A 19,167-nucleotide genomic window follows, 5' to 3' on the forward strand; every position below is an offset into this window, starting at 1 on the left:
GGGTTTGCATTCATAATTTTTCTTTTATTTTGCATTTCTTCATATTTACATATTTAAAACCATACTCTTTAATCGCCACAATATCGCCAAATTGTGCTGACGTACCGTTAAGCCATCCATTAATCCATGCATACACATGATTACAAACCTTATTTGATTGAATAGGACGAGAAAATATAAGTTCTACAATTTTCAATCACACATATCCATAGCTGGGAAGAACTTATGCTATTTACAATAGTCAGTCCGCCAAACTTATAGCATTAAATCAGTCGGTTTCAGTAGTCAGCAATGCACTGATGCATGCAGAATGATCAGGGATTTGGTATCGAGACAGTTAGGTTCAGTAGTCAACAATGCACTGATGCATGCAGAATGATCAGGGATTTGGTATCATAATAGTCGGCTTCAGTAGTCAGCAATGCACTGATGCATGCAGAATGATCAGGAATTCGATATCAAGACAGTTAGGTCCAGTAGTCAGCAATGCACTGATGTACGCAGAATGATAAGGGATTTGGTATCAAGACAGTTAGGTTCAGTAGTCAGCAATAAACTGACGGATGCAGAATGATCAGGGATTTGGTATGAAGACAATCAGCTTTAGAGTCAACAATGCACTGATACATGCATAATGATCAGGGATTTGGTATCAAATCAGTTAGGTCCAGTGGTCAACAATGCACTGATGCATGCAGAATGATAATGGATTTTGTATAAATCAGTTAGGTTCAGTAGTCAGCAATTCACTGATGCATACAGAATGATTAGGGATTTGGTATCAAGACAATCAGCTACAGTAGTCAGCAATGCACTGATGCATGCATAATGATCAGGGATTTGGTATCAACACAGCCTGTTTCAGTAGTCAACAATACACTGATAGATGCAGTATGATCAGGGATTTGGTATCAAGATAGTCGGCTTCAGTAGTCAGCAATGCACTGATACATGCAGAATGATCAGGGATTTGGTATCATGATAGTCGGATTCAGTAGTAAGCAATGCGCTGATGCATGCAGAATGGTCAGCGGTTTATCACGACCAGTTATAGTCCCCCACCCCCAGTTCCCGCGTCATGTGTGTGTGTGTGTGCGCGCGTGTTTTGGATTTTTAACGTATTTTTCACACTTTTTCCGACATATCGCAACGATGTCTGCAGTGTGGCAGTTTATGGTGATGTCTAGCACCGGGGCATCATGCTGCATATACATTTGTTTGATTCCTCTATTACAGATACAAAATGGGCAAAGTGACTTACTAAAATATGTACCGATGATTGTTGAACACACATTTCAATTGGCTCAGAAGTCTCACTTTCATCACAATTTTCGTTTTAAGTAGCACATATATTCAAAATAAATTACTGCGCCTCGTTTTCATATATTGTGCAAATCTGTAATGATAGTTGTGTAATACTCTAAGTATAGAACGATGCTGTGTTACGTATAAATGAAATGTGTCAAGTGAATGGAAGCACCCGTCGCACGAAGGAGATATTTGCCGAGGTAGAGGAAATGTACATCCCTGTGCAAGTCTACCTTCTGTTGCATTATGGGTACTTCAAGCAATGATTCGCCATAGTATAATGTAAAATAAACAAATACAAAAATAAGCACGGCATCAAACAAACTTCTCGTTATTTCAAGACAATTCCAAATATATTCAGTTACTGCGAAGACAGATGTCATTTATTATCGAATCCATCCATTTCATCCTTTCAAAAATATTAATTTAATGGACAATATGAGAGTAATATTCAAACAAAAGTGGAAAAATATAAAAATAATAATAACAACAAAAGAACCACACAATAATAGCAGAAACAACTACAACTACAACCATCAACTGGCCAGGGGATGTTGAATTTGTCCGATTCATGCAACTTTCCTGTCGTAAGAGGGGACTACTGTATCTATTATATACGTGTGCTGCGTATTGTATTCATACTCCTGATCTATGCTCACTATCATGGAAAGGATGGAGCGATGAAAGTAGGATAATAACCATTACCCTGCATATCCAAAGCGAAGCAAAGCATCATACATACATGCATACCTTTACTAGTCTTGATATCGCGTAGTCAATTCAAATCCATCGACTAAAGGACAATGACAATGTAACATTCTCAGAAACCAAACCTAATGAATATCCGGGATATCTTGCATTTATTGCTGGTTGAAGCATGTAGCTGATTTAGATCATTTCAGAATGAATCGTTGAAATAAAGGTTCATGTATATATAAAGGCGCAAACTAATAATCAAAATGACAATGAGAATTTGACTTACTTCAAATCTCCTCTTAACATCATTTTCTGCACAATAACGGTGACCGCTCCGGTGGCCTAGTGGTTAGAGCGTCCGCCTCGGAAACGGGAGGTCGTGGGTTCGATCCCCGGCCGAGTCATACCAAAGACTTACAAAAATGGTACTAACAGCTTCCTCGCCTGGCGCTCAGCATTACGAGGTTAGTGTTAGGACTGGTCGGCCTGGTGTCAGGATAATGTGACTGGGTGGGACATCAAGCTACATGTCTGCAGCATGATGCCCCAGTGCTAGACATCACTATAAACTGCCACATTGCAGACATCGTAGCGATATGACTGAAAAATTGTTAACGCTACGTTAAAAAATCCAAATCACACACACACACAGAAACACAGACACACACACATACACACACAATACCGGTGTATTCTGCGGGAATACTCTTTTTTTCTTTTCTACATTACCTACTCCTCGCTCGGTTTAATCTATATTTTATACGTCGTAATTTACAATTTACGGAAATAACTTGCGTCTAATCGGCCTTGCATGGATTAAAATATATGCTCGGGGAAAGACTGTTACCTGACAGGTAATACCAAAAAAGCACATGTTTATGTGAACAAATCATATTCCGATAGATATATATATATTTGTTAGCATCAGACTGCTTATTCTAGATATATCAAATAGTTCATAGTATCAGAGAGCAACTAGAGGTAGGGAATATCGGGCAGATACTATAATCCCAAACAATGGAATCCGCATAATTTTACCGAAAGGATTTCATAGCTGTTTATCTACTGTTAGTAGGTCGAGAGAAACACCTTCCAATTTCGACCATATAGAACGGATTTGACGCACAAGTTCATCCTGGTACAGAAGCATCCTTGTATCTAGTACCCTAGTTCCTTCATGAGGTTTAAACCAGTTGCGGTAATGATGGACTAATCCAACACTGGGATCAACAACATGGGAGTTTTGTCCTTTTTTGTATTGCCAAATATCGTGAACCCTAATACCGACGGCATCGTTCGCCTTTACTATGTATTTACTTCTCTGTCCATCAGGCAGAATTTCGTTTTCTCTTTGAAGTTTTTTCAAAGTTACCAGACTATATCTATCAATGTCATTAACATAACTTGCAGACACCAATGACTTATTATTGGCTCCACGATAGTCTGGCCAATCTTTACGGAAAAATGTGTGGCGAATAATATACCCACTTGCTTCTGGTAATTGTTTTAACATGTCCACCCATTTATAACTTCGGTTGCCTCTTGGAATTATAAATTCATCAACATCAACATTAATCAAGAACTTGGTGTAAGGCCTACTTCTATAAAGGCAATCGTTGAGAGCTGCTGTTTGAGCGAAATATGTGACTTCAGATGTTTTATCGGAAGGTGGCCATGTATCCACATCTATGGGAAGTGACCATTGTACTACCTCCACAAAGCCTCGATCTGAATACTCTTTCATCACTTTTTGAATGTTGAATGCGGAAGAATAATTGTAGATGAGAAAGTAGTCCGCACCAAGAATTCTGTTGAGTTCTAGCCACTCAACTATTTCATAAGCCCTACTATAATTCATATTAAGAGGAGAAACACAAACAGTAAAATTTCTTTTGATCTCTTCCTTTTGCGTCCAGGGCTGTATTGGAAGACTGTTTAAAGGTTCCTGACATTTAGTTGTCACTATGGATACGGCATATGGTACAACATCATTTGGCAATGGGCACAAGAAATAAACTTCTTGATATCTGAAACCAAGAGTAAAATATGCACCTTTATATCAACATCTACATCTGATTCGGGACGTTTTACTCCAAATGAATATAGAACATCGAAATAAATAACCAAAAAATTAGTTAGTGAGTGAGTGAGTGAGTTAGTTAGTTAGTTAGTTAGTTAGTTAGTTAGTTAGTTCGTTCGTTCGTTCGTTCGTTCGTTCGTTCGTTGGATGGATGGATGGATGGATGGATAGATAGATAGATAGATAGATAGATAGATTGTTGTTGTTGTTGTTGTTGTAGGGTTTAACGCCATTTTTCAGCACACGATAGGCTATACATGGCGGCCAGTATTAATGGTGGAGGAAGAACCCGGGAAATCCCCGGAAAGAACCACCGACCCTCGAGAAGCTACTGGCAAACTTTCTCACATACCCACATTGTCCGAATCCGAGACTCGAACCCATGCAGACAGAGGTGAGATGGCAGTGATCCGTAACGGAGAGCGCTTTAGACCACTCGGCCACTCGGGGCCCCACATAGATAGATGGATGGATGGATGGATCGATAGATAGATAGATAGACAGATAGATAGATAGATAGATAGATAGATAGATAGATAGATAGATAGATAGATAGATAGATAGATAGATATAGATAGATAGATAGATAGATATAGATAGATAGATAGATAGATTGTTGTTGTAGGGGTTAACGTCATTTTTCAGCACACGATAGGCTATACATGCCGGCCAGTATTAATGGTGGAGGAAGAACCCGGGAAATTCCCAGAAAGAACCACAGACCCTCGAGAAGCTTTCTCACATACCCACATTGTCCGAATCCGAGACTAGAACCCATGCAGACAGAGGTGAGATGGCAGTGATCCGTAACGGAGAGCGCTTTAGACCACTCGGCCACGAACGAACGAACGAACGAACGAACGATAGATAGATAGATAGATAGATAGATAGTTCGGAATGCTGAAAAATAACACCAACATTTGAATGCAAACGTGACGATTAATAACGGAGAAAACAGTTTTGATGCGGAAAACCGAAGGCTTTTACTTTTAACGCGTATGTGCAAAAAGCTAAGCTTTAGAATAGAATCGCATATTGGGCAAGAGAACACTCAAAAGTATAAAATTGTCAAATCAAACACTGAATCCCTCAAAAAACGAACTGCTTCATCATTTTGGATTCCGTTTCTAAACAGAAAGCATTGCAAAACTTTAAAGTTTTCCATCCGAAATATTTCTCATACCGTCTTAAAAAATAGTCTGTTGTGTTCGTTTCCATGTCACATTGTTATTAAGGGTAATGAAAGAGCAGATTCAACAGCTGTCATGCTGACACTCATTTGTCAACTGAAGACTCCCTATAAAGACTTCCAATAATGTATAAATTAGCATGTTCTGTGTACCTGGCAAATTATTCAGAAGTAATATTCCAAAAACAAGCATTGGAACAGCAAACCAATTATTGTAGAGTAGCAACCCCATCAAAATTCAAAACTAATATCAAGATCATTTATTCAAAATGGCGACATTTATGCCTGGTGCAAATTATAGAAAAAGTCGTGCAGACGATATAGCCGTTCAACACCGATTATTTCAATAATGAATATCGTTTTAAATTAGAGATTACATTCCTTTAAATGGAAATTATTCACATCATTTGGACCCTCATAAATCCATATTTCATTGGAAGGTCATTATTTCTACGCCCCAAGAAGTACATACAGCAAACATCAATGTCAAAGGACGTGGATATTTTTGGACGAGATCAACCTAAAGGAGTGATCCAATACAATCCGGATTGGATGTCGCGCGCTGTTGTGTCACAGTGATACCTACCAATATTTATGAACAAATTAATACTACTCTATATTGTGACGATTATATTCAAAGTGCTCTTTTCTTGACCTAATTTAGTACATGCTTAACATTGTAAAAGTCCATAGCTATCGACAATTTTGTCTTAAAGTTTCTTGATGATAGTTAAGGTGAGAACATTAAAAAAACAGGACTCAACGGACTTTGATTAAACATAACTAGTATTATATTTTCAAACTTCAATTCTTATTTAATTTAAAGTTGAGTAAATGAGCAAAGATGACATGTGTCCCTCTAATTATAGATAAAGTTGTGTTTAATCTTGAAAAAGATATCGTTATTTGTCTTCTCATTTTTTGGCCACTGCATGGGTGAACAAAATATAACTTCTTAGCAACAAATTGATGTAAGTAAGAACACATGTGAAGGCTATAATATTATTCTTTTTGCTAAAAATGCTGAAATGCAAGATATGCTTCAAAAGTCTGATTTATTGTAATGATCGTTATGTTCCTATGGTAAATCCTAATGACGTTGATACTGACAGTGATATTGACAATGATAAGGAAAACGGTACAAATATCTTTGGTAATTGTTTGCGTGATATTGATAAATTTGCCGTCACACGTCTTCGTTGACGTAGTCTTAAAGACAATGATTTTTACTTTTTGAAAGTACTGCTTTTCAAATTGTATGTCCATTGTATTACAATTCCTTACGACCATTCATCATTAGAGTTTGCTTTAAGATGTAGAGCGTATACTTCTCATTACGTGAATACTAACTATATTAAAGTTAGGTACACATAGGATCCACAAAGGGCTGCTGCATTTCTAAAGATATTGGAAAATAGCTAGGCCACTTTTGACCACTGTAAAGCAAATATTTATGTTCGTGATGCTAGTAGATATAGATGTAAGAGAGTTTACGGATGTCTAAAATGACCTTGAAAAACTTATTTTCATATCATAGAGAGAAAACGTTGGCAGTGTTTGTTTAATCAACTAAAGGAACAAAAAGGAACAAAGAAATTATGGTTTTTAGGTCAATCAAGGGATAGCTATACGCATTATGTGGACCAATTAACAATCTACCTGAACAATCTGAGAGACATGATATGTTAAATGAGTTTGAAAAAAAGAAAACTTTTAAAAACTGTGCAAGAAAGGCAAAGTTCCAATATAAGAAGAAAGTAGTGGTGACTCATTTTACCTCTTAGAAGATCCATTTGCTATCAGTGTTGCTTTACCCTGTATTATCTCCAGAAAAGGGTGTTTTGAATGTGTCGAACTAAACCACAAGTGGCAGAAGATTAAATGAAGTCCGCCCTCTCCAAGACCAATGAAACGAATGTATGATTTTCCGTCAATCTCGTCGTAATAGGCAGAGAAAACAAACATCCTGTTTTCGTTTTCTACTGGAAGCCATTTTTGTTCGTCTCGGAAGTTGAGCGGAGGCACAAGTCCAGGACACTCAGAGGAAAAGTTGCGTGTGTGGTCGGATTTATAAGGTGATGTATTGTTTAATTTTGAAATACCAGTGTGGTCGGATTTAGGAGGTAGCGTATTGTTTAATTCTGAACTACCAGTAGAGGAATGATATTGTCGCCGCATTATTGGCGTTTCATTCACAGTTTTTCCTCTCATGATAGATATAGAAACATGTACCTGTGGAGAGCCTCTTGGGTCCATGAATACTGTATAAGTCATCCACAGAGATATTGTCGTTATGATAACCAGAGAAAAAGTAACTGCATAGTATTTCCATCTGATCCGCATTTTCGATTCGACTTCCGTAGTTTGAAAATAAGTTAGAGTTTGGAATTTGAAATCAGCTGGAAATCCAGACAATACAACCTAGCGCTTGAAGAATGCACCAAAAATCGATGGAAAATTAAACTTTATAGCGTTCATACTGTCTCCCATGTCAGGTATTCTTTTTATTTAGACTGTGAATCTAATGATTCACATTATTAAACGTCTGCTTCTATGACACTGAATCACATGGACACCATCTACAACACGGAACCATTTTCTGTAACTTGAAAAATGCCCAGTCCATAAGAAGCCAATTTCTATATCCTGAAACAAAAGATGAATAATTATTAAATGATTTTGCATCAAAATCCATATCTCCTTTTTCTATTCGCTTCACATCCGAATAGTATTATGACTACATAGTTTAACGTTGAAAGCTGTAAAACCAATAAATAAATGACGTATGTCTATAGTTGTACAAAAAAATCTGGTTTGGCAGTTATTGCAAAAATTGAGGGAATTCTAGTACTTCATCGGATGCCAAGGGTGTAATAACGTGAGATCATGATTTCCTGATTTTCAGTAACATTGAAACTTATGTTTATTGGGGTTTTCACCAATCCTTTGCCTAGGCAAAAAAACTCTGTAACTGGGCTGTGTGACAAGGAGTGTGTGCAGTATACGGGAGAATGTGTGAGGGTATGGTATAGGGCTAGGCTTGGGGGTGAAACAAAGTAAGTACGGAGAATGAAGAAGAAGGAGTACTGTGTGGGTGTAGACAAAGATTGTGGTTAGGGTATAGAAAAATAGTTTAGTGAGGGTGTAGGGCATGGAATATGGGGACAGTATTGTGCAGTGAGGGTGTATAACAATGGGTGTGGAAATTGTGAACCCCTATGCCGTATCTTCGCAACTTTTGATTATCTCCTGACAGAAATATCATTAATTTCTGATGAGAAACATGCGATGTTTAATGGCCTCCTGGCATAATGAACAGGTAGTTAGTTGGTTTGAATGGCTCTACATAAAAATACATATGTTCATTCTGTAAGTTAAATCTCACTCGTTTACCTGTGGAACGTTTGCTATGATATCAAGAACTAATCTTCAGTCATGGTTGGTTGGCTTTTATGGATTGGAAGCCATTTCTTCAGCTATACGTGGTGGTCACAGGTGGAAAAAGAAACCGAGGAAAACTCCTGTTAGGAACCACCGACCCACATAAACCTACTGGAACGCTGTCTCACGTACCCACGATGGCCTAATCCGAGTCTCGAACCTACGCAGACAGATGAAATGTCAGTGAAACGCAAAGGCAAGCGCCTTAGACCACTTGGTCATTCTGAGCTCCCTTCATTTTTGGAAAATAGGTTTAGTCTCGGATCATTGGCAAGCGCTAAATTTTCTCTGAGGTAATATATCGGGGTGAAAATGGACTAAGGGGGGCGGGGGAGTATCCTGCAATATGTTGCCATCGCCACTGTTTGCTTCTTTACAAAGTCATGTCACACTTACTACCTAACAACAATGTTAAAAATAAGGTGTAGCATCCTTCAATCCGACTTGATTTTGTGATCAGACAGTGTAACATAGCTTATAAAATGTCAAAATAAAATGTTTTGGAAAAGATTTTTTTATATTCCAAGTCCACAGTCCTCTCCAATCGCTCATTTTTTTAATGGTCATCCAATGAAAGCGATTGAAATTGAGGTGAACTTATGGTGGTGTACTGAAGAGTGAGCTTAATCATCAAGGCGTCGATCCACAAGCAATGTTAAGTGTATAATAAAAATATATATACCACTCGTTGAAGTATTACTCTTTTGTACCACACTGTGAAATGTCTCCAGTATTAACGTAGGAAAAGAAAACATCGCTATGTATTTGACCAACGCTTAAGATACTCCCGTGTGATGCTTGTGGTTTTAAATCATATTTGCTCTAAGCTCCAGAAGAAAAAAACTTAAAACGTGTAAGTGTTACATATTATAATTCGTATTCTATATTAACGTTTTCTGGATAAATAAATGGACTCTTGTCTAAGCAAAATATGTAAATCGAAATCAAGGAAAGGTGGTAAGATAAGAAAATCGCAAAAGATCGCACCCGATATGTATTATGTGAAAGCATGGGCGCTTTCGTTTTTGTCCCAGCCGGTTCAGTCCGCTGTGCTAACATGTTCACCATAGTTTTCTAATATTGCTAATTTAAGCCTGCACTGTATATACAGGCCAACGACAGCAATTTTTCTTACAGTTGATAATGCCAAACAAATAATAATAATAATAATAATAGGACTTTGTATAGCGCCTAATTTTTAGAAGCTCTAAGCGCTTTACAACATTAGACAACACCTTTAAGAGAAAAAACATAATAATATTATTACAAAAACAAACACCATGAAATAAGATAAACATTAAAAAATAAAAAAAACATGCTGAGAATATTTCAGATAGGAAACGTTATTAGGTCTTTAAGTTTGTTCTTGCAGTCCAAATAAGCGCCTTGCAACATTAGACAACACCTTTAAGAGAAAAAACATAATAATATTATTGCAAAAACAAACACCATGAAATTAGAAAAACATTAAAAAATTAAAAAAAACATGCTGAGAATATTTCAGATAGGAAACGTTATTAGGTCTTTAAGTTTGTTCTTGCAGTCGAAATAAGTGAGTTTTGAGAGCCCTCTTGAATGTGATCACTGTGTCTTTGTGTCTAAGTTCAGTGGGCAATTCATTCCACGTTGCTGGGTCCTGGTATGCAAAAGAACGCTGTCCATATGACTTTGTTTTCATAGTGGGAATAATGAGTATACGATTGTCAGAAGAGGAGCGTAAGTATCTTGCTGATGTGTACACATGGGTGAGGTCGGATAGGTATGTTGGACTAGAGTCCGACAGTGAAACGTAGCACAGAGAACAAATGTTAAGGCTCACCACCACTCAACCCAATTCTCAACCCGAATTTGCTGAGCGTAAAGACTTGCAGTACTGGATGGTACTGGAGTACAAAGGACGAACTTTCAATAAAGTTTAGAATGTACATCCTAATCTAATCTACCCCCACCGTATTATAGTGACTAATTAAACATGAAACCAGATTTCTGAGAAATAAGGTGATCTAGTTGGTCTCACTACAAGTATTTATCAACAGTTACGATTCTCAGAAAAATAAACTTGAAAGTTGATAAACAGCTTCTGAATATTGAAAACAGTATAAAGAACATATTACTCCAAAATAAAACAGTGAAAAAAAATTGAAGTGACTTGCAATGTGTATGTGTGATAACATTGTGTGTTCTTGAGTTTTAGAAACTGAATAATAAGAAAACAATTGTGAAGCTCTTTTGAGAGAATTCATCATAGAGAATTTACAAATTGATGATCAAAAGTTTGATTTTAGATGTGTTCATGAAATTCAATCAAAAGCGGACGGCCACAGAATAATCAGTTGAAGACGTTTGCGACAAAAAATCAGCACAATTGTTGTATAGAAGTTTCAAAATCGGTACATTGCGAGAGGTGCAGCTCTGAACAAGTTTCTCGGTATTATCCGTTTGGTATCAATTAACAATACTCCTTTCTGGTTATGGATGAAACGAAAGTATAAGTTCAGATATATGGTGATGCCAAAAATTGACTCCAACAAAGTTACCTTTTGACTGTGGGCGGACTCTATATCAATCACAGACTGATTTCACATGGTGAAGCACTTCACAAGAGGCATATTACACACTTCTCTCTACATGAATAACACAACAATGTACGTACACGGACGGTAATACCGGGAATACAATGCAACACTTGGCTAGCACAAGAAAACGCGCACACAACAGTGAACTAATCTCAATACCAATGATGAGGTGCCAGACATAATGTATAGTCAACCAAGCATATTATATGGTCAACCAAGCATACTATATTGCCAACCAAGCATATTGTATAGTCAACCAAGTATAGTATATAGTCAACCAAACGTAATGTATGGTCAACTTAACATGCTGTATGGTTAACTAGTGGTGTAAGGGGTACTCATGGATGGGTAGTATTTCTGGTGGGGATAGCAGTCGTAGTCCCTTATGGGTAGCTAGTAAACTTTTTGTCCCTACTTGGCACTCAGCTCTCACTTGTGGCTCAAAGAAGCTTTAACATGCGAAACGGCTACACCACGGGCAACAGGTTCGACTGGCCGGCTCAACCAGGGTGAGGATAACGGACGGGTCTCAAACCCTTCGTGAGTCGGATTGTCAACCACTGCATGTGAACACTGGACTCCACGGGCTGTGCGGAGGAACCACCAGCTGGTCGACGGGCAGGAAGGCGGACCCAGCAAAGCGATGTGGAGCGATAAGAGCACGGCAAGACACATAGGACGCATTGTCATCCACTGCATCCAGTCTCCATTTCAGCCGTCTTGACTACGTTTTGCAACTGGACAAAGTGAGGCCTGGACGAGAGTGAGGCTAACGTACCGCAACTCTCCCCCACTTTAATCTAACTCACGCGCAAGTCATTTGTCATCTCCCCTGCAAAGTCCTGCAGCGATGGGCGAGCTGCGACGCGGCAGGTGTGTATGCAATGACAGCCGTAGTGGCAGACCTGCACGCAGGCGGGTCAGGCCATATGGTCGTCTTCCACTGATCTGAAGCAGAAATGGATTTCGGCAGCCATCTGAGCGACAAAGCAGACCTCTTCAGGATAGCACTGCTCACCTACGTAGCCGGGAACCCGAGTGGCCGAGTGGTCTAAAGCGATCTCCGTTACGGATCGCTTTTAATCTCACTTCTGTTTGCGTGGGTTCGAGTTTCGGATTCGTCCAATGTGGGCATGTGAGAAAGCTTGCCAGTAGGTCGGTGGTTCTTTCCGGGGTTTTCCCGGGTTCTTCCTTCACCATTAATACTGGCAGCCATGTATAGCCTATCGTGTGCTGAAATGGTCTTAAACCACACAACACCAACACCAACACCTACGTAGCCTGTCTCAACTACCCCGACCAGCTTACTGCGGCTAGAGGGAATCCCATTCTTGCGGTCGAAACACAACGAAAACCCGAAAGGTTCTACTCAGTCTTGGTGCGTGGAACATACGCACTCTACTGTTTCGTGCAGAGGCTGACAGACCGGTGAGAAGAACTGCCCTGATTGCAAGAGAACTTGCTTTCTGCAAGATAGAGATAGCAGCCCTGAGTTAAACTCGCGTGGGCGAAGAGGGCCAGTTGACTGAAGTTGGATCTGGCTACACCTTTTTCTGGAGTGGACGTGGCACAGATGAACGTCGTGAGTCTGGAGTTGGTTTCGCTGTCAATTCAGTTTGGTGAATAAGCTCTCCATCTTATCGAAGGGAATTAATGACCGGCTTATGATCCTGAAGCTACCTTTACATGGAAAAAAGCAAGCCACACTCGTTAGTGATTATGCATTAATCATAACCAACTTGGAGGAAACTAAAGACATGTTCTATCAGGATCTGGAAGCTCTGATTGCTTCAGTACCAAAGTCAGACAAGCTGATCATTCTTGGTGAATTTAACACCAATGTTGCGCGGACCACATCTCGCGGCAGGGAGTTATTGATAGACATGCCATTGGCAAATGCAACAGTAATGGACATCTGCTCTTCAGGATTGTGCGCAACATGTGATCTTCTGATCAAAAACACCGTCTTCCGTCTACCTAACCCTAATAAAACAACTTGGATGCACCCATGGTCTAAGCATTGGCATCTGATCGACTACATCTTAGTCCGTAGGAATGACAGGCAGGATGTCCGTGTGATCAAGGATATTTATGTTGCTGACTGCTGGACAGACCACATGCTACTAATTTCCAAGATGAATCTGTAACACTGAGCAAAGCTCTGACTAAAGTTCTGTGTGATTTGGATTTTTAACGTAGCTTTAAAAACATTTCAGTCATATCGCTACGATGTCTGCAGTGTGGCAGTTTATAGTGATGTCTGACTCTGGGGCATCTTGCCGCAGACATGTAGCATGATGTCCCACCCAGTCACATTATCCTGACACCAGGCCGACCAGTTCTAACACTAAACTCGTAATGCTGAGCGCCAGGCGAGGAAGCTGTTAGTACCATTTTTGTAAGTCTTTGGTATGACTCAGCCGGGAATCGAACCCACGACCTCCCGCTTTCGAACCGGACGCTCTAACCACTAGGCCACCAGAGCGGTCTGAAGCTCTGACAAGCTAGCTAGAAACCACGGACTCTGATACCAAAGACGTCGAGAAATGCTGAGCGGCCTTCAAACATCTGGCGTACTCAACTGCGTCTGAAACACTTTGCGTCACTGCGTGAAAGCACCAAGACTGGTTCGACGAGAACTGTGAAGAACTACAGCATCTGCTAGAGGAGAAGCATCGTCTCTATCGTGCGTACAACAGCGACCCCAAGTCCGCTGGAAAAGAGATGCCTTTAGCAGAGTCCGCCAAGCAGTGCAGAAGAAACTGATCGAGATGCAGAACACACGGTGAGCCGATAGGCTGATGATATTCAGTCTTTTGCCGACAGACACGACATGAAGAATTTATATAGTGCTCTTCATGATGTTTATGGCCCAGAAAAATCATGCGCAGACCCACTTTTGAGCTCCAATGGCAGCCCTCTCATGACCGATAAAGAGAATATACTGGATCACTGAGTGGAACACTTTGATGGTGTCCTCAACAGACCCTCTTCCATCAACGATAAAGCGAGCAACTGTCTACCCCAGGTGGAGATCAACGAGAGATTGGCTGACCCTCCGACAGTGCTGAAAACTCATAAGGCCATTGAGCTCCTGTCTAGTGGGAAAGCTCCAGGAGCAGGCTTCATCCCTGCTGAGATTTACAATTCTGGAGAGCCTAAGCTAGTGGGAAGACTAACAGATGTGAAAGCACAAACGAATATCCCATGAATTCAAAGATGCAGCGATCATTCACATTTACAAACGCAAATTCAATCTCCTATCCTGCGACAACCGTAGAGGAATCTCTCTATCTCTCTACTCTGCATCGAAGGAAAGGTCCTTGCCAGGCTATTGCGGAACAGACACACAGAGCACCTTGATCATGGCCTACTGTCAGAAAGTCAGTGTGGCTTCAGAAAGGAGAAAGGCACCATCGACATGATCTTTGCTGCCAGGCCGATGCAAGAAAATTGTTTTGAACAAAATGTCCAGCGATACACCACCTTTGTGGACCTGACTAAAGCATTCGACACTGTCAGCCGGGAAGGTCTTTGAAAGATAATGGCCAAATTTTGATGTCATTAGTCTTCATTGAAATGATGAGACATTTTCATGATGACATGCTTGCCAGAGTCCAGGACCAGGGTAACTATTCGAAACCATTTGCAGTTACGAATGGTGTGAAACAAGGATGCGTCTTAGCCCCCCCCCCCCCCTTCAGCCTCATGGTCTTGACAATATTGATTGATGTTTTCAAGGACAGTGATGTGAGAGTAGGTCTCCGATACCGTCTGGATGGGAAGTTGTTCAACCGGAGGAGGTTCAAGCCAAAACCAAAGTCCAAGTTGAGAACATTCGCGACCTCTTGTTTGCTGATGACTGTTACCTCAACTTCAGCATGAAGGCAGACATGCAATAGAGCATGGACATTTTCCACAGTGTGCACCAACGTCGGACTCACCATCTCTACCAGCAAGACCGAGGTTCTGCATCAGCCAGCTCCTGGAGAAGATTAACCTGGAACCATACATCACCGTCAATGGCCAAAAGCTAACAACTGTAGACAGTTACACATACCTCGGCATCATCCTCTCACAAAAAGTTCACATAGACGATGAGGTCAAGACCAGGATTACCAAAGCGAGGGTACCATTTTGCAGACTCCGCTCAAATGTCTGGGATAGGAAAAGCATCAAGCTATCTACCAAACTCAAAGTGTACGCAGCGGTTGTTCTCCCCACCCTACTCTATCCTTGCGAGACCTGGACTGTGTATATCCGCCATGTTAAAAAACTGAACCACTTACATATGAGCTCCGTGGGAAACTGCTAAAAAAAAACAGATGGCAGGACAAGGTACCGAACACAGAGGTGATCACTCAGGTCGGCATGACAAGCATCCACATAATGCTGTGCAAGGCACAACTTTGACGGGCTGACCATGCTGTCCACATGCTGATAGAACGCCTACCTAAGAAGGTCTTCTGTGGCGAGCTAAAGCAAGGCAAGGCAAGAGATCTCACGGTGGTAAAAACAGAGCTACAAGGTACCCTCAATGCCTCGCTGAAGAACTTAGGCATTGATCCCAACAACTGGAAAAGTGTCTTTGCTAATCGATCTGCTTGGTACAGTCAAGTCTATGCTGGTGCGGCAGCCTTTGAGCAGAAAAGACTGGTGGACGCATTGGAGAAACGTGATCTGCGCAAATCCATGAATAGCAGTTCTGCAACTTCCAGTCAGCAACCTGTGCATCCATGTACACACTGCAAAAGACTCTTCCGGGCCCGGATCGGACTGATCAGCCATCTCCGGACCCAACCCTAGTGAATCGATGACATTAAATGGTCCTCATCGACACCGATGGACGAACAGCATGGTCGACCAAGCATAGTATATGGTCAACCAAGCATACTATATGGTCAACCAAGCATATTGCACAGTCAGCAAGCATACTGTATGGTCAACCAAGCATATTGTATGGTAAACCAAACATATTGTATGGTCAACCAAGCATGTTGTATGGTCAACCAAACATTCCGATACAAAACCAGTTCAGTGTTGCTACTGGATAATAACGAGTAAGGATGTCACACATGGCTAAAATCTACCGGGTTACCATTTGAAAAGAAACGTGAAATAACACTGAAACAAATACTATAAAATTTCTTCTATTCCTTTCCTGAACATATATATTGCTCGTTTTCTGCTACTGAGAGTTATAGGGCTGCCCTGTCCAACACGCTCAAAGAACCTTATGGAGTAAATTGAGCTGCATGCAAAAACCGATGTCTGACTCATATGAAATATCTGGTGCTTGTTTGTGGTCTTGAAGGAGGCCAAGCATAAACTTTTGTGTGAAGCTTCTTACAAGAACGTTACACTTAAAATAGTTTTCGTGCTATCCCTTGCGTCCGCGAGACGGGAGAGCGAATTTCATGCCCTGTCTATAAAACAAGGTTGCCTACGTTTCAGTGACAATTATGAGTCGGTGTTTCTCCTTGCGAACCAGTTTTCTTAGCAAAAAACAAGCTTCCTTCGGTATCTCCACTCGCTAAAATGATCTATCAATACAAATCCTGGACAGAAGCTGGTTTTGAAATTCTGAACGATCTAGTAGATGTTCACGGTAATTTAATACCTTTTGAGATAATAAAACAAAAAACTGGAAGCGATGATTTCTTGAAATACTTCTCCTTAATATCCAGAATTCCTAAAGCATGGAAAGATGCCATAAAAAACCACCTAGTACATAATAATTTTGATAAGCAGGAGGATAAAATAACGAACTTGCGAAAACAAGATTCACTCAAGTTTATTTACAAAGATCTTTTACAGGAAGCTAAAAGGCAACACACTGCGAAGCAAGAAACTTGGATGCAAGTATTAAATAAAAATATAAGTAGTGAGGAGTGGTCTGATATATATAGCCGGGCAAAATGCTGTACCAAGGATACCAAGTTGATCTCTTTTAACTTTAAATTAATCCAGTGGTCAACCTATTACGGGGTTAATAAAAAAAAAAAAAAAAAAAAAAAAAAAAATCTCCACTCGCTATTGAGATTCTCTGTCTCAGTTATATCTCTGCTGACTTAACCAAGATCGACTCTTATGCCTTATATCTGGGTGGATCGTCACGTAGGACAGTGGAGAGCTGATCAGATTTTACAACGGTTACACATCAGTTCTATGCAGGGTGTCAGGTAGTGCATTTTCCGTCGAATGCTGGTAGAATCTGGGAAATATTTATAGAACTTATTAAAAAATACTCGATTAATGAACCAGGAATGAAGCATCCATGTATAAAGTATTATATATTTCTCTAAGACTTGGCGTGAGTACTGTTCAGCCTGGAATGAGTAGCAATGGATGCCATTATAACATCATACAAGTTGATATTAGAATTACTGCACACTTGTTCGACGGCAGCTGTCTTACCTCAAATATGGAGTTAATAATACGATTGTAGATGTCTTACCTCAAATATGGAGTTAATAATACGATTGTAGCTGCCATACCTCAAATATGGAGTTAATAATACGATTGTAGCTGCCATACCTCAAATATGAAGTTAACACTAACAACGGTGATAGATGAATGATGTATGTAATATCGCATAACAGTAATGATGATTTTGACCAAACATTTCAAACCTTTGTGGGATAAAAGTCTAAGCTCTGGAGATAATTATATACAGATCTACTAATAAAAACTTCAATTTACTCACCTATCTTTCGAAATAAACTATCTCACACAGATATTTCATACAAATTAGGTAGCAGTAGATCAAACCACCGTTGCTCCTCCCAACAGTGCTCTTGGAAACAATATGGGCAGATGATTGATTACTGGCATAATTTTTCGCTCGTCATTCAATGGATGTAGCACTCAGTAAAGAAAACAAGTTTCTTGTTGTTGAAATCTTCTTCGTCAATGCAACACACGAATGTTGGATGTTTACAGCAGACCAGAACTATCCAGTGTGTAATCAGTGTAATCGTCATCTAAGCCATTGGCATTCACAATGGACAGGAGCAGATGGCCACTCCATCCATTCGTTTAATCCTCGCACAGTATTGAACGCTCTGCAGACTGCAATACTTAGTTTGTAGAAAAATAAGTTTAGCAAATAGCTATCGGTTCGGTCGATTCCTTAACCCAATAATTATATACGCAGAACATTCTTTAGCCGTACTTGACAATACCTACTCTATGTGATATTGACTTAAATTCAAGTCGCAAGCCGATCATTCGGTCATGCTTGATTATTTTTAAGTATATACTCACCCTATTTAGAGCGAATGGCTGGCTGGCGCTTGTAATGCCGGCTCACAATATCCCTTGTGGGTGTGCTAAAAATAAATCTAACTGGATAACTGACCACTATTGGCAGGGCACTTAATTAGATCCATAAAGTCACCGATGACCAACATCTACCAAGACCACAACATTTGCGTCCTTACAATTAATTTATCGTCGATTGGCACTCAAACGTTTCCTTACAAGTATGTCATCGTCGTATGACAATCGGACATAGCGACACAATTTATTAATATATGGCACTCAAACGTAGCGATCTACATGGACCACTGATCATCACTTTTGCAGGTAAGGTGTGATCATCACGTGATTTGCTGGAACTATGCCAACGAGGAGTGGGTGTCTATCGATTTAGAGAAATTGATGAAGAAAATATTAAATGAATTGAATGTTAAGATATTTATAAAACAAAAGCTTTACATTAACTTTTGACAGGGTGAATAAATTGACAATTTATTGATTAACTGATTGATTAGGCGTCTCTTTTCATTACTGTTGTCGAGATGGATTCATGAGGTGGGGTGAGGTATAAACCATAACTGAATGGGATTCGAAAAATATTACAGCCGTCTATTTAC

At 40.0% G+C, this 19,167-nt stretch overlaps 1 protein-coding gene across 3 annotated transcripts; it reads right to left on the reverse strand.

Moving 5' to 3' along the window:
• Nucleotides 1-1,623: 1,623 nt before the first annotated feature.
• On the reverse strand, nt 1,624-18,796 carry LOC149783043 (uncharacterized). 3 transcript variants are annotated; one of them, XM_089934639.1, is made up of 3 exons: nt 18,557-18,796; nt 7,051-7,919; nt 1,624-4,031 (listed from the first exon to the last, which is right to left on the reverse strand). In XM_089934639.1, exons 2-3 carry the CDS (start codon nt 7,614-7,616, stop codon nt 3,053-3,055), a joined length of 1,545 nt encoding a protein of 514 aa, XP_089790765.1. In that variant the 5' UTR covers nt 7,617-7,919; nt 18,557-18,796; the 3' UTR covers nt 1,624-3,052. The 3 variants fall into 3 exon arrangements, with proteins under 3 accessions (XP_089790765.1, XP_089790763.1, XP_089790764.1); XM_089934637.1 differs by lacking the exon at nt 18,557-18,796 and adding an exon at nt 17,997-18,503; XM_089934638.1 differs by lacking the exon at nt 18,557-18,796 and having other exon boundaries at nt 7,051-13,415.
• Between the last annotated feature and the right edge of the window lie 371 nt (nt 18,797-19,167).

Source organism: Sinohyriopsis cumingii, chromosome 15 (assembly GCF_028554795.1).
Source record: "Sinohyriopsis cumingii isolate HCF-2022 chromosome 15, ASM2855479v2, whole genome shotgun sequence".
In the NCBI taxonomy this organism is placed as follows: Eukaryota; Metazoa; Mollusca; class Bivalvia; order Unionida; family Unionidae; genus Sinohyriopsis; species Sinohyriopsis cumingii.

What these genes read in the sequence shown, in the direction of transcription:
- LOC149783043 (XM_089934639.1), bottom strand. Translation starts at nt 7,616, where the DNA reads ATGCGGATCAGATGGAAATACTATGCAGTTACTTTTTCTCTGGTTATC. An exon ending in GCAAATGGATCTTCTAAGAG is followed by an intron (nt 4,032 to 7,050) that starts GTAAAATGAGTC and finishes TCTTGGTTTCAG; the next exon opens with ATATCAAGAAGTTTATTTCT.